General features: G+C 71.1%; 2 protein-coding genes across 7 annotated transcripts; both read right to left on the bottom strand.

Moving 5' to 3' along the window:
• Positions 1–398: 398 nt before the first annotated feature.
• On the bottom strand, positions 399–8,934 carry OSBPL7 (oxysterol binding protein like 7). 6 transcript variants are annotated; one of them, XM_075443669.1, is made up of 23 exons: positions 8,867–8,934; positions 7,712–7,902; positions 7,367–7,489; positions 7,186–7,239; positions 6,979–7,092; positions 6,766–6,885; positions 6,555–6,666; positions 6,363–6,466; positions 6,177–6,269; positions 5,948–6,077; positions 5,744–5,859; positions 5,323–5,403; positions 5,109–5,240; positions 4,537–4,624; positions 4,179–4,456; positions 3,069–3,206; positions 2,915–2,978; positions 2,753–2,831; positions 2,526–2,670; positions 1,585–1,726; positions 1,370–1,496; positions 1,156–1,278; positions 399–886 (listed from the first exon to the last, which is right to left on the bottom strand). In XM_075443669.1, exons 2-23 carry the CDS (start codon positions 7,802–7,804, stop codon positions 778–780), a joined length of 2,565 nt encoding a protein of 854 aa, XP_075299784.1. In that variant the 5' UTR covers positions 7,805–7,902; positions 8,867–8,934; the 3' UTR covers positions 399–777. The 6 variants fall into 6 exon arrangements, with proteins under 6 accessions (XP_075299784.1, XP_075299782.1, XP_075299781.1 ...); XM_075443667.1 differs by lacking the exon at positions 8,867–8,934 and adding an exon at positions 8,683–8,841; XM_075443666.1 differs by lacking the exon at positions 8,867–8,934 and adding an exon at positions 8,639–8,705.
• Positions 8,935–9,331: 397 nt separating this feature from the next.
• MRPL10 (mitochondrial ribosomal protein L10) lies at positions 9,332–12,008 on the bottom strand. The gene is made up of 5 exons (XM_075443539.1): positions 11,926–12,008; positions 11,606–11,775; positions 10,367–10,531; positions 10,121–10,265; positions 9,332–9,929 (listed from the first exon to the last, which is right to left on the bottom strand). The coding sequence occupies exons 1-5, from the start codon at positions 11,963–11,965 to the stop codon at positions 9,514–9,516; spliced, it is 936 nt and encodes a 311-aa protein (XP_075299654.1). The 5' UTR covers positions 11,966–12,008; the 3' UTR covers positions 9,332–9,513.
• Positions 12,009–12,500: the final 492 nt, after the last annotated feature.

Here is a 12,500-nt window from a genome sequence, read left to right as displayed (position 1 = left end):
TTGAGCGGGGGGGGGGGCTGCAGCCAGACAATCAGCCCCCGGTGCCACCCCGGTGGGGCCGCGGGGGCAAGCGGGGAGGGGGCAGGGTTGGTTTTTTTGTCGTTGGTGATTTTTAAGGGGGGGGGGGCAGGGGTGTTAATGCTGGAATATTTATTGAGCCCCCCATGTGCCTGGCGTGGGCCCGGGGGCAGCAGCATATCTTGCAATAAAGGGGACGCTGTGGGGCACGGCTCTTTGCTCTGAGCACATGTGGGAGGGAAACTGAGGCACGGGGGGGGGGGGGGGGGGGGGGCGGGGGGCTAAGGAGCCCATGGCCCCCCTTGCTGGGGGGACCTGGGCTGGGAGGGGGTGTCCAGAGCCCCGGGGAGAAGGAAGCTCTCCGCGCACCCCAGCTCCTCACAACCTTTATTAGTGCAGCTGGGGGGGGGACCAGAGGGGTCTGCCCGCCCGCGGGCACCCCGAGACCCCATGCTGGCCCCCCCCAAGCCAGCGAGAGACCCAGGGGTCCTGTGCCCCCCGGGTGGGGGGGGGCACCGCCAGCCCCTGGCCCCATGTGTGCCAGCCAGCTCCAAGGCTCTGCCTCAGGGTTGGGGGGGGGCACTGCCTGCCCCCCGCCCCCCCCCCCCCCCCCCTTTTTTATATCACAGTTTTGCTTAAACACTGGCAAAACGTGGCTGGGGGGGGGGGGGTGGGCGTTGCACCCCGGTGCTGGGGGGACCAGCCCCACTGCTGCGATGAGCTGGGGGGGGGGTCAGCGCCCCGTTGGGGGGGGGGTCGCTACCAGAGGACAGCGCTGTCCAGGTGGGCGAAGCCGGGGTCCAGGCGCAGCTTCCAGTAGGTGTTGTTGGTGACCCAGGACTCCTTGCCACCGGCGTCCGTCAGCCGCCTGGGTGGGGGGCAAGGGGGGGTCACCTCTACGCTGCCATCAAGACTCCCCCCCCCCAGGGAGTCTCCCCCATTCCCTGAGAGCCCCGCATCCCTCTGGGTGCCCCTGTGCCCCACGCATCGCCCCGGGAGCCCCCCCCCCCCGACCTGAGAAGCGAGCCTGGTGCGTGATGTTGCCCCCCGCCCCCATCTCGGCCCCCCCCCCCCCCCCCCGAGAAGCGAGCCTGGTGCGTGATGTTGCCCCCTGCCCCCGTCTCGGCCCCCCCCCACCTGAAGAAGCGAGCCTGGTGCGTGATGTTGTTCTCCTCCATCACCCGGCGCCGGTCGCGCTGCAGCTGCTCGATCTGGCGCTTCTGCGTCTCGGCCGCCGGCACGTTGCCTTCCTCCAGGTACCTTGAGGGGGGGGGGTCACATTGCTGTGACAAGCTGCGCAGCCTCAGCAACCCCCCCCCCATGTCCTCCCGGGGGCTGGGGGGCCGCTCACCGCTGGTCGGGGCGCAGGCGGGTGTCGGTGGAGGGCAGCACCCGCCGCAGTTCGGGCGTCAGCTCGTTCAGCTCCAGGGCGAACTGGGTGAAGCCGTAGTTCCTCTCGTGGTCACGGGGCATGGGGTCTGTAGGGGGGGGCAGCGCTGAGACCCCCCCCCCCAGGTGGGGTATATCCCCCCCCCCCAGGGCAGGGGACCCCCCCCATGTCCTCACTGGCTCTCCAGACGCACTGTCCCGGCGCAGGCCCGCGGCGCAGCCCCTCGTGCCACTTCCCGGCCAGGCGCTCCACCACCGTCCCGCTGCGGCTCAGCACCGTCCCCTGCACCTCGTTGGCCCCCGCGCCCCAGTACCGGGCCTGGGGGGGGCGGGGGGGTGGGTGGGGGGGGCGGGGCCGGGGCGGGGCCGGGGGGAAAGGGTGGGGCTGTGAGGGAGGGGGCGGGGACATGGGGAATGGGTGGGGTCACTGGGAAAGGGTGGGGCACCCAATGATGGGCGGGGCCACTGGGAAAGGGTGGGGCCCCGAGGGGCGGGGTCATTGGGAAAGGGTGGGGTCCCCAGTGATGGGCAGGGCCATTGGGAAGGGTAGGTTGATGAGTGATGGGGTGGAGTCATTGGAAAAGGGTGGGGCCTTTGAGAAGGGGTGGGGCCATGAGTGATGGGGTGGAGTCACTTGGAAAGGGTGGGGCCACTGGGAAAGGGTGGTGCCATGAGTGAGTGGGCGGAGTCACTGGGAAAGGGCATGGCCCTAAGTGAGAGGCAGGGTCACTGGGATACAGGGCTATTTGGAAAGGGTGGGGCCATAAGTGAGGGGTGGGACTGTCAGAAAAGGGTGGGGCCAGGCAAGGGGCGGGGCAACAACACACAGCATTTAGATGAGCATGTGGGTGAGGGGGCGTGGCTACACCAGAAGGGGCGGGGCCAGGCAGTGGTGATGCACAGGGGGCAGGGTCAGTAGCACAGAGGGGGTGGAGCTAGGGGGTGGGTGGAGCCCGGGGAGTAAAGGGTGGGGCCAGGGACGGGCTGGGGGTAGGCTGGAGGCTGCGAGAGGCAGGGACTCTGTGGGGTGGGGCGGGGCATGGTGGGGCGGGGCATGGCAGGGTGTGGCAGAGCTGGGCGGGGCGTGGCAGGGCGTGGCAGGGCGTGGCAGGGCGCACCTTGCAGAAGGTGATCTTGCAGTGGAAGGAGGCGTCGCGGGCGTTGCGGATCAGCACCTCCCCATAGTGCTCGATCCAGCGGGGGCCGCTGAGGACGTTGTGGACGCACGTCGTCACCTTGTTCCACTCAAAGTGGTCCCCGGTCCTGCGGGCACCGCCGCACCGTCGGCTGGGGAGGGGGGCACGCCAGGGGGGTGGGGGGCCACCGCCCGTGGGCAGGCTCTCACCTGGGCAGCTGGACGTGGACGGTGCCCACGGGGACGATTTCCAGCGACTTGCCCCAGAATTTATTCTTCCACCTCATGTCTGGGGGGGGAGGCGGGGGGAGGAGGTGAGACCCCTCCTCCCCGGCCCCTGCACATGTCCCCAGCACCCTCCTCAGCACCCACCTTGCCAGAAGACGAAGTTGTCAGACTCAGCGTGGCAGGCGGAGATGGGGGGGTGGTGGCAGACCTGGGGGGGGGGGGGGGTGTGGAAGGAGAAGGACTCGCCAGCGCCCCGTCCGGCTCCGTCCCCCCTCCCCGTCCCCGTCCCTGTCCCCACCTGCTCGCTGATGAAGCGGAAGCCGCGGTCGGGCCGCACGCACTCGTAGGTCTCGCCCAGCACCGGGTTGAAGGGCTTGCTGCCCGCCCGGTAGTAGGTGGAGGCGTAGGCGGACACGGCGAAGGCGGCCACGTAAACCTGTCACGGTGGTGCCAAGTCGGCACGGCGCTGCCACGACTCCCCAAGGCCCCCCAAGACCCCTAAATCCTTGAACCCCCCAAGTCCCCCCGTGTCCTCTGAGACCCCTAAATCCTTGAACCCTCCAAGTCCCCCCGAGCCCCCCAAATCCTTGGACTCCCCAAGTCCCCCCAAGACCCCTAAATCCTCAAACTCCCTGAGTACCCCTGTGTCCCCCGAGCCCCACAAATCCTCGGACTCGCCAGGTCCCCCCGAGCCCCCCAAATCCTCGAACCCCCCAAGCTCCCCTAAATCCTCGGATCCCCAAGTCCCCCCCGAGTCCCCCAAATCCTCGAACCCCCCAAGTCCCCTCATGTTCCCCAAGCCCCCCAAACCCACAAACTCCTCAAGTCCCCCCAAGCTGCCCTAATCCTCGGACTCCCCAAGTCCCCCCATGTCCCCCAAGCTCCCCCCAAGCCCCTTGAGCCCCCTAAATCCTCAAACCCCCCCAAGCCCCCCTAAATCCTCGGATCCCCAAGTCCTCCCGAGCCTCCTAAATCCTTGAACCCCCCCGAGCCCCCCCTAAATCTTCGAATCCCCAAGTACCCCCGTGTCCCCAGAGCCCCCCAAATCCTCGGACTCCCTAAATCCCCCCGAGCCCTCGAAATTCTCGAACTCACCAAAGCCACCCAAGCCCCTCGAGCCCCCCAAATCCTCAAATCCCCCAAGTCCCCTGGACCCCCCCAAGCCCCCCTAAATCCTCCAACTCCCCAAGTGCCCCCGAGCCCCCCGAGCTCCCCCGTGTCCCTCCGAGGCCCCCAAGCTCCCTCCGCGTCCTCCGAACCCCCTCGGGGGTTCAGAGGACATGGAGGGAGCTTGGGGGGGTCTCAGTGTCCCCCCAAAACCCCCGACCTTTCCGAGCCCCCCGTGTCCACGATCTCCCCTTCCCCCCCCTTGTCCCCGCAGCCCCCCGAGCCCCCCGCCCCGTCTCACCAGACGCTGGCGGGGGTCTCGGGCGCGGCTGGCCCGGTCGAGCAGCTCGCTGTATTCCAGCTCCTCGCACAGACGTTGGAGCGTGTTGAGGGGTTCGTTGAGCTGCACGGGCAGAGCCACGCGTGACAGATCCTTCCCCACGCTGCTCCGCAACAACCCCCACAAGCTCACGTCCCCCGAAGGCGCGGGGGGGGCCGGCAGGCAGCTCCGCCGGCGAGGGTCCGGTCCCGGTAATTCCAGCGGTGCCGCTTCCACGGGCAATCCCGGACCCTTCGCTCCTGCCGGGCAGCGGGTGGTGGGGTGATGGCCCCCCCTCTGTGCCCCCCCACCCCGGTGCACCCCTTACAACTCCTTATACCTGTCGGGGGGCGGCCCGGCCCCCCCACTTCGGTCCCGTCCTCGCAGGCGCTGGCCTCGCTGATGATGGTGGATTCGTCATCCGACAGCTGGGGAAGTGCAGGGACCGTCGGCGGCTCCGGGGGGGTCCCGGGGGGGCGGGGGGATACCCCACCTCGAGGGCAGGAGGGGCTGTACCAGACAGGACCCCCCCCGGGTGGATGGGACCAGAGCCGGGTAGCTGGGATGGGCTGGGGGGGCGGGGCGCGGGGATGAGGAGGGGGTGGTGGGTACCGGTGGGGCTGCATAAGGAGGGGGAGCAGGGCCGGGGGGGGAGGCACTGGTAGCACCCGGTCCCCTCCACTGGGCTCAGAAACTGCGGAGACCCCAAAAGGCCAGAGTGGGGGGGCTGCAGGGGGGTCCAGGGGACTGGGGGAGCCGTGGGGAGCGGGGGGGGGACTCCCGGGCCGGCTAACGGGGAAGAGAGAAGGGAGAGATGAACCCACGGCAGCAGCGGGAGTGGGGGGCACTGGCGGGGGGTCTGCAGAGACCCCAGCCGGCAGAGCCCCGCCCCCCGCCGAAGCCCCGCCCCACCTCGTTCTCCGAGGAGCTGGCGGAGAGGAAGACTTCGCAGGCGTCGAAGAACTCGGTGTGCGAGTCGGCCGCCGAGACGATGCTGCGGTTGGAGAGCTGCTGCTCCCGGCCCTTGCTCGGCAGCGCATCCGGCTGCGGGGACGGCCACCGCCTCAGCCCCCCGCCCCGGGGGCACCGCCTGGACCCCCCCCACCCCATCCCAGCTCCCCCAGACCTCGTCGGGGTGCAGAGAGGCGAAGGAGTCGAGGGTGGTGTCGGAAGAGACGGAGAGGGAGTGGAAGCGGCGCAGGGCGGGCTGCGGAGGCAGGGGAGGCTGAGCCGTCAGCGGGGGGCTGGCGGGGAGGGGGGGTCACCCCGCTTGCTGCCTGGATCCCCAGCACCAGGCTGAGACCCTGCCAGCTCGCTGCACCCACCAGCACCCCAACAGCAACCCCCGGACCCCCAGCACCAGGCTGAGACCCGCCCAGCTCATTGCACCCACCAGCACCCCAACAGCAACAACCTCTGGGACCCCAGCACCAGGCTGAGACCCTGCCAACTCGCTGCACCCACCAGCAGCCCAACAGCAACAACGCCCGGGCCCTGGCGGGACCCAAACAGGGGGTGGCCCTGCCTGGCCCCCCACGATCCCTCACCCCGGTGTGGCCCGGGCGCGGAGCTGAGCGTCGCCGGTCCAGCGCCTGCCGCATCTCCTCCAGACGGGCCCTCTCAGCCGTCAGCGCAGCCACCACGCTGCTGAGCGAGCCGTGCACTGCCAGCAGACACGGGCACAGGTCGGGCCGTGGCATGGCACCCCGGCACCCGCCCTGCCGCCGTCGGGACCCCGCACCCCGTCCCACCTTTCTGGGCCAGCACCCAGAAGCTCCGCTGCAGCTGGCTGTACTCGGGGGGCAGGCTCAGGGCCAGCTGGCTCTGGGATGGCTCCAGGTAGCGCGAGAGGTTGGGGACGGAGCCGTGCAGGCGACCCACCTTGGGGGGGGACACACACATGGGGGTCAGCGGGGTCCCCGAGGGGGGGGTCCATCCCCAGGCAGCGAGCGGCTCGGCCGGATGCCCGCTCCCCCTCACCCTGCCAATGGTGTCATCCTTGGCGAAGCTCTGGGTGCACCAGATCTTGGTGGTCCTCCTGCCCTTCTTCGGCCTCTCCGCGGTGGCCGAGGGCTGCGAGCGAGAGGAGGGGGCTGGAGCCGGACCCTCCCCGGGAAGGGGGTCCACTGGGTGACGCCAAGCCCCACGCCTGCCATGGCCCCTCACCTGGCTGCCAGCGACGAGGGGGGCCGGGGGGCCGCGGTGCAGGGCCTCCAAGCTCTGCAGCACGCCCGTCAGCTCCTGCAGCTTCGCCTGGCACTCCGACAGCTCTGCGACGGGCACCGGGCGAGCCCGCTCAGGGACAGGGGGATGGGACATCCCCCCCCTGCCCCGTACACCCCCTCCCGCCCTGCTCACCGGCCGAGCAGCGCTCCAGCCCCTCGCTGTCCCTCAGCCAGGTGTCCACCTTCTCCCGGGAGCTGGCGAGGGCAGGGGCACTGCCCGAGGGCAGGATCCGTGTCCACGGGCCCTGCGGCATGGGGAGAAGGGGCACCGCCGGGGGGGCTGCCGTCGGGGGACCCCCGCGCCCGGACGCTGCCTCGCATCGCCAACCCGAGGTGCCACCCACCTGGGCGTTGGTGGGGGTCCTGCCCGCGGGACACCCGCTGGGGCAGAGCTCGGGTCTCTCGCCCCGGTGATGGGAGCAGAGGCTGCTCACCCAGCTGGCGAAGAGCTCCGGGGACTTGATCTGCGGGCCAGGGGCAGGTTGGGGGGGGGGGGGAACGACACAGGTGGGGGGCACCCAAAGCCCCCGGTCCCAGCTAGAGCCCCCCGCCGGCACCTTGAGGTGGTAGATGTTCTCCTCCGTGTCCAGGTCAACCCGCTGCGCCTTCTTGTTGATGGACATGACGGACTGACGGATGTCGATGGCCCCGTGCAGTTTGTCCTTGAGGACCTGGGGGAGCCCAGGGACCCCCGTCAGGGGGACGAGCCCCTTCCTCACGCGGGCCACGGGGTCCCCCCGGCCGCAGCCTGGCCCCACACTCACGTCCTGGCGCGTGGTGGCATATTTCAGGATGCCGTTTTCCAGCACAAAGTACCTCTGGAGACAGAGAGGGACGGTTTTTTGGGGGGAGCAGAGACTGCTCCCCGCGGACCCCCTTTATCCGGGGGCACGGAGTCCCGCACCGGCCGGGGGACGGCTCCCGGTGCCCGCTCTGCCCCGTTACCTTGTGCCAGCCCTTCAGGGGCCATTTCCTCTTCTTGAGCAGGTAGCCCTCGTGCCGCTGCGGCTCCCGGCCCGGGCTGCCCCGCGCCCGTGGCTCCTCCACCACCTCCCAGCTCTCCGAGCCCTGCCGGAGACGGGGTCAGCAGGGGGGTCCCTCAGCACCAGGGTGCTGCCCACCGTGTCCCCTGGCAGGGATACTTCGTACCCCCGGGGGACGGGGCGTCTCTGTATCACCCTTCCTAAAGCGGGGTGAAGCCCCCCGAGGCTCCACGGCACCCCCAGGTCAGCTTGGGTGCACCGCCGGGATCCCGCTGAGCCCCCCCACCCCAGCCCGGAGCCCCCCGACCTGCTGAACGCTGCTGTGCTTGGAGGACACGGTGCTGCTGGAGCGTGACAGGGCTCTTTTCGGAGAGGAGGGGTCCTTCTCGTGGCTGCCCATGGCCGGCAAGTGGAGGGGGCCGGTGGGCCAAGCCCCCCGCTCCCGTCCGTGCTGCGGGGGTCTGAGCTCAGCTGTCACAGCCCGGGCGGTGGGAGCCCCTGCAAGGAGCGGGTGCCACGTCACGGAGCCCAGGGAGGGCATCACCCCCCCCGCCCGCAGCTTTCCTGCCGTGACAGAGACCCTCACCCCTTCCTGCGTGGGCACAAGCGGGTGGGGGGACCCCCCGGCCCCCCACACCCCACTGCGCTCGGGGCCCAGAAGCTTCCGTGTGTCACGGATCTGCCGACCCACCCAGCCTTATCTCGCCTCCGCCACCCAGCCCTCACCCGCTCGCCGGGTCCAGAGTCCGGCCCCGCTCCTGCTCCGTCGCCCCACGGACTGGGTGCCATAGGGCAGCCCCACGGCGGGCACGGTGACCCGGGGTACGGTGACCGGGACCAGCCCTGCTCCATCCCAGCACCCCCCCCGAGCGTGGATACGGCCCCCCAAAACCCCAGCCTGGCCACACTCCCTCCCAGCATCCTGTTCCCTTTGCCCTTTTCAGCTACGGGGGGGGGGAAACTGAGGCACGGCGAGCCCCCCACCAGCCTGTCCCTGCCAGGGTCCCCGGACGCTGCTGCCGGGGGGTCCTGGGGTACCCCCAGTACCGGTAACAGCAGTCCACACGCCCCCCCCCAGCTTGGCAGCGAGGGGAGCCCCCCCCAGGGTGCTGCCGGGGGGCTTGACTGACCCCCCCACACCGGAGCGGGGCTGAGCCGGTGCCTCCGGGGATCCCCAGCCAACCCCCCACCTGCAGCCCCGGTGCCCCCGGGAGTCCCCAGCCGCCGCCCTCACCTGCAGCCCCGGTGCCCCCGGGGGTCCCCAGCCGCCGCCCTCACCTGCAGCCCCGGTGCCCCCGGGGGTCCCCAGCCGCCCCCCGTGAAGAGGACGGGGGGGGACAACACACACGAACGAGCCCCTCCCGGCTCCGGGCAGCGCAACGACCCCCGGCAGCGAGGGGAACCCGGCCCGGCGCCCCCCGGAGCAGCGGGGCCGGGGGTCCGGACCCCCCCCGGCGCTCACCTGGGCGGGCGGCGGGCGGGCAGCCGGGGCCGGTCGCATCCCGCCCGGCGGCCGCAGGAACCGGAACACGGAAGGAGGCGGAGGCACCGGGCCGGAGCCGCTCGGCTCTGCCCCCTGCACCGTGGAGGACCGGAGCCGCCAGCGCCGGGGACCCGGGACCCCCCCCCCCCCGGTACCGGGGACAGCCCCCCCCCCCCCCCGCCGTGGGTTGGCGGACCCCCTGGAGAAGCAGCACCCCACGGGGGTCCCGCTCCGTGTCTCCTCCCCCCCCCAGATTTCCCTCACCCCCCCCCACACTACTCTACTCACAGCAGTGAGGGGCCGGGACCCCCCCCCTCGCCGCCCCCCCCCAAAGCCAAGACGAAGCCTGGGGCGTCTCCACCACCGCACAGCTCCTTTAATGGACCCCGCGGCGAGCAGTGCCGCAGCACATCCCCCCCCGCTGCCCCCCGCTCTGGCTCTGCCCCACCAAAGACCCCAGCAATCGCACCCCGCAGCCGGGACCTCGGGTGCCATCGGCGCGGGGAGCAAAGGGAAGGGGTCCCCGAACAGGTTGGTGATGCTGCAGGACCCCCGACCCCCACCCGGGGCCAAACCTCCGATCCCCGACCCCCACCCCAGCTCCCGGCCGACACCGGGGGCCAGCGTCAGTGAGCCCCCGAGCTCTGGGCAGGGGGGGGCTCGGGCAGGCTCCCTGTCCCGGCAGGGGGGTGCTCAGGTGGGCTCCCCGTCCCAGCACAGGTGGGCTCGGGTGGGCTCCCCGTCCCAGCAGGGGGGGGCTCGGGTGGGCTCCCCGTCCCGGCAGGGGGGGGCTCGGGTGGGCTCCCCGTCCCGGCACAGGTGGGCTCGGGCGGGCTCCCCGTCCCGGCAGCCCGCAGCCGGCAGACGTGCTGCTCCAGGAGAGCTGTGAGGTGTGCGGGGCCGCGCTGGAGCAGGGAGGAGGTCTGGGAGGGCAGGAGGGCCAGGGCACCCACCGTCTGCCCCCGGGCGGCCTCCAGCGAGGGCAGCTTGGCGAAGCTCTCCACTCCCCGCCTGCTCAGGATGGTGCCGTCGATGCAGGCGCCTGCGGGAGAGGAGCAGAGCTGAGGGCGGGCAACGCTGTGCCGGAGCCCTTTTCATCTCCCGGCCCTCGCCATCCGTCCCCTCGTTTTCAGCGATCCCGCAGCGCCGTGAGCGTGGGTCCTGCCGGAGGGAGCAGCTCTCCCCGGTGCCGGATCGGAGCCCCGAGCCCGCGGACGCAGGGCAGGCTCTCACCCAGGAGGTTGATCTGTGGGGCTCCCTTCAGCACACGCAGCATCTCCTTCGCCTTCGTTTCGGGGCTCACCAGCAGGATATTGCGTGCCACGAAGAGAGGGAGGAGATTCTTGTACTTGGACTGCGACAGCACGGGTCGGACAATCTGGGGGGGGACAGCTCTCAAAACGCAGCTTTTCACCCTGCGCAGCCGTCCCACCTCTCCCCCACCGTCCCCCCCACACCCACCCCGGGCCCTGCCCTGACCTCGTTCAGGACGAACTTGACCTCGATGCCGTGCTTGCGGAGGTAGTGCCTCATCAGCACCACGTCCTCGCCGGGCATGGAGTTGTACTGACAGACGGCGATCATCCGATTGTCCCGGAACGCCTCCTCCACCTGCCGCCGCAGCAGCCGGGCGTAGCCGTCCTCCTGAGGGGAGCGAGCAGCGCTGGGCCGCAGCGGCTGGGGCAACGGCTGCTGCCTCCCCCGACCCCCACCCCGCGAATGGACCCGCTGCCGGGAGATGCCGCCGGGGACCGGGGAGATCACTGAATCCCAGAATGTTCGGGGTTGGCAGGGCCCTCTGTGGGTCACCCAGCCCAACCCCCTGCCCAAGCAGGGTCACCCAGAGCAGGCCGCACAGGACCACGTTCAGGTGGGGTTTGAATATCTCCAGAGAAGAAGACTCCACAGCCTCCCTGGGCAGCCTGGGCCAGGGCTCCGTCACCCTCAGAGGGAAGAATGAGATGCTGACAGTGATTGGGAGATGCCGCCGGTGATCGGGGAGATGCCTACTGCAGAGAGTCCAGCGCAGGGCTACAAGGATGAGGAGGGGACTGGAGCATCTCTCCTACGAGGAAAGGCTGAGGGAGCTGGGCTTGTTCAGCCTGGAGAAGAGAAGGCTGAGAGGGGACCTTAGAAATGCCTCTAAATATCTGCAGGGTGGGAGTCAGGAGGACGGGGCCAGACTCTTCCCAGTGGTGCCCAGCGACAGGACAAGGGGCAACGGGCACAAACTGAAGCAGAGGAAGCTCCAGCTGAACCCGAGGAAGAACTTCTTCCCTCTGAGGGTGACGGAGCCCTGGCCCAGGCTGCCCAGGGAGGCTGTGGAGTCTCCTTCTCTGGAGATATTCCAGCCCCGCCTGGACGCGGTGCTGTGCAGCCTGCTCTGGGTGACCCTGCTTGGGCAGGGGGTTGGGCTGGGTGACCCACAGAGGGCCCTGCCAACTCCCACCATGCTGGGATTCTGTGATCAGGGACATGCCGCTGGTGATCGGGGAGAAGCCGCCGGTGATCGGGGAGAAGCCACCGGGGACTCACCTGGTTTCCAGCATGTGGACCCCAGCCAGGGCATCTCCCAGCCACCCACAGTGGGGTGCAAAGGGGCAGACAACACCCTGCAAAGCCCCGGCGGAGGCAGCCGGCTGCAGACCCGGTGTCACCTCCCCGCAGCGAAGCACCCGCCCCGCAGAGCCACCCGGGCTCCCCGCACCCCCCAGTCACCTCCACATGCGTTTCCTTCTGGCGGGGCAGGCAGCGGGGCGGGACGGCCGGCCGCGGGGCCAGGTATTCGGTCACGGCCATCAGCTTCTGCCGCTGGAAGTGCATGGCCTTCCAGTGCCGGGTGACGGCCTTGGAGCCGCGGCGCACGGCCTGCACGGCGGGCAGCCAGCCTGGGGGGGGCAACACGGCCGGCGCTCAGGGCCCCGCGTCCCCGGACAGGGACAGGCCGGGCCGCCCGCACGCCCTCGCCCGCCCCGCCCCGCCGCCGGCCCGTTCCCGAGCGCCGCGGAGGGGCCCAGCCCCGGGGAGCAACCGCTCACCCCCCCGCCATGGCGTCCACCGGCCGCCCAGCGCCGCCATCTTGGCCGCCGGAGCGCAAAGGCTTGTGGGGAGGAGGAGGAGGGGGAGGAGCCGCGGGGCGCAAGCGCGGAGAGACCGCCCTCCGCCCCGCCCCTTCCGGGGCCGCCCGTCTCCTAGCAACGGGCACGCTGCGCCCTGCGCCTCCCGGGACACCCCGAGCCCGGCCCCGCGGGGTCTCTGTGCCCCCCAGCCCGGGGAGCCTGGTCCCGGTGACCCCCCCATCCCAAGCGGCCTGGTCCCGGTGACCCCCTCCCCCATCCCGGTGGTCTCTGTGCCCCCCAGCCCGGGGAGCCTGGTCCCAGTGACCCCCCCCAGCCCCAGCCCGGGGGTCTCTGTGCCCTCCAGCCCGAGGGGCCTGGTCCTGGTGACTCCCCGCAGCCCGGGGGGCCGGATCCTGGTGACCCCCCAGCCTGTGGATCTCCTGGTCCCGGTGACACCCCCCCCAACCCTGGATCCCATAGTCCCCCCAGGCCCTGGAGTTTCTCTGCCCCACCTGGGGGTCCCAGCGCTGAGCCCCTCCAGCCCAGCAGTCCTG

This window comes from Opisthocomus hoazin, chromosome 26, assembly GCF_030867145.1.
Source record: "Opisthocomus hoazin isolate bOpiHoa1 chromosome 26, bOpiHoa1.hap1, whole genome shotgun sequence".
Classification (NCBI taxonomy): domain Eukaryota; kingdom Metazoa; phylum Chordata; class Aves; order Opisthocomiformes; family Opisthocomidae; genus Opisthocomus; species Opisthocomus hoazin.
The sequence above is the reverse complement of the archived record's forward strand: the minus strand, read 5'-3'. Positions and strand labels throughout refer to the sequence as shown.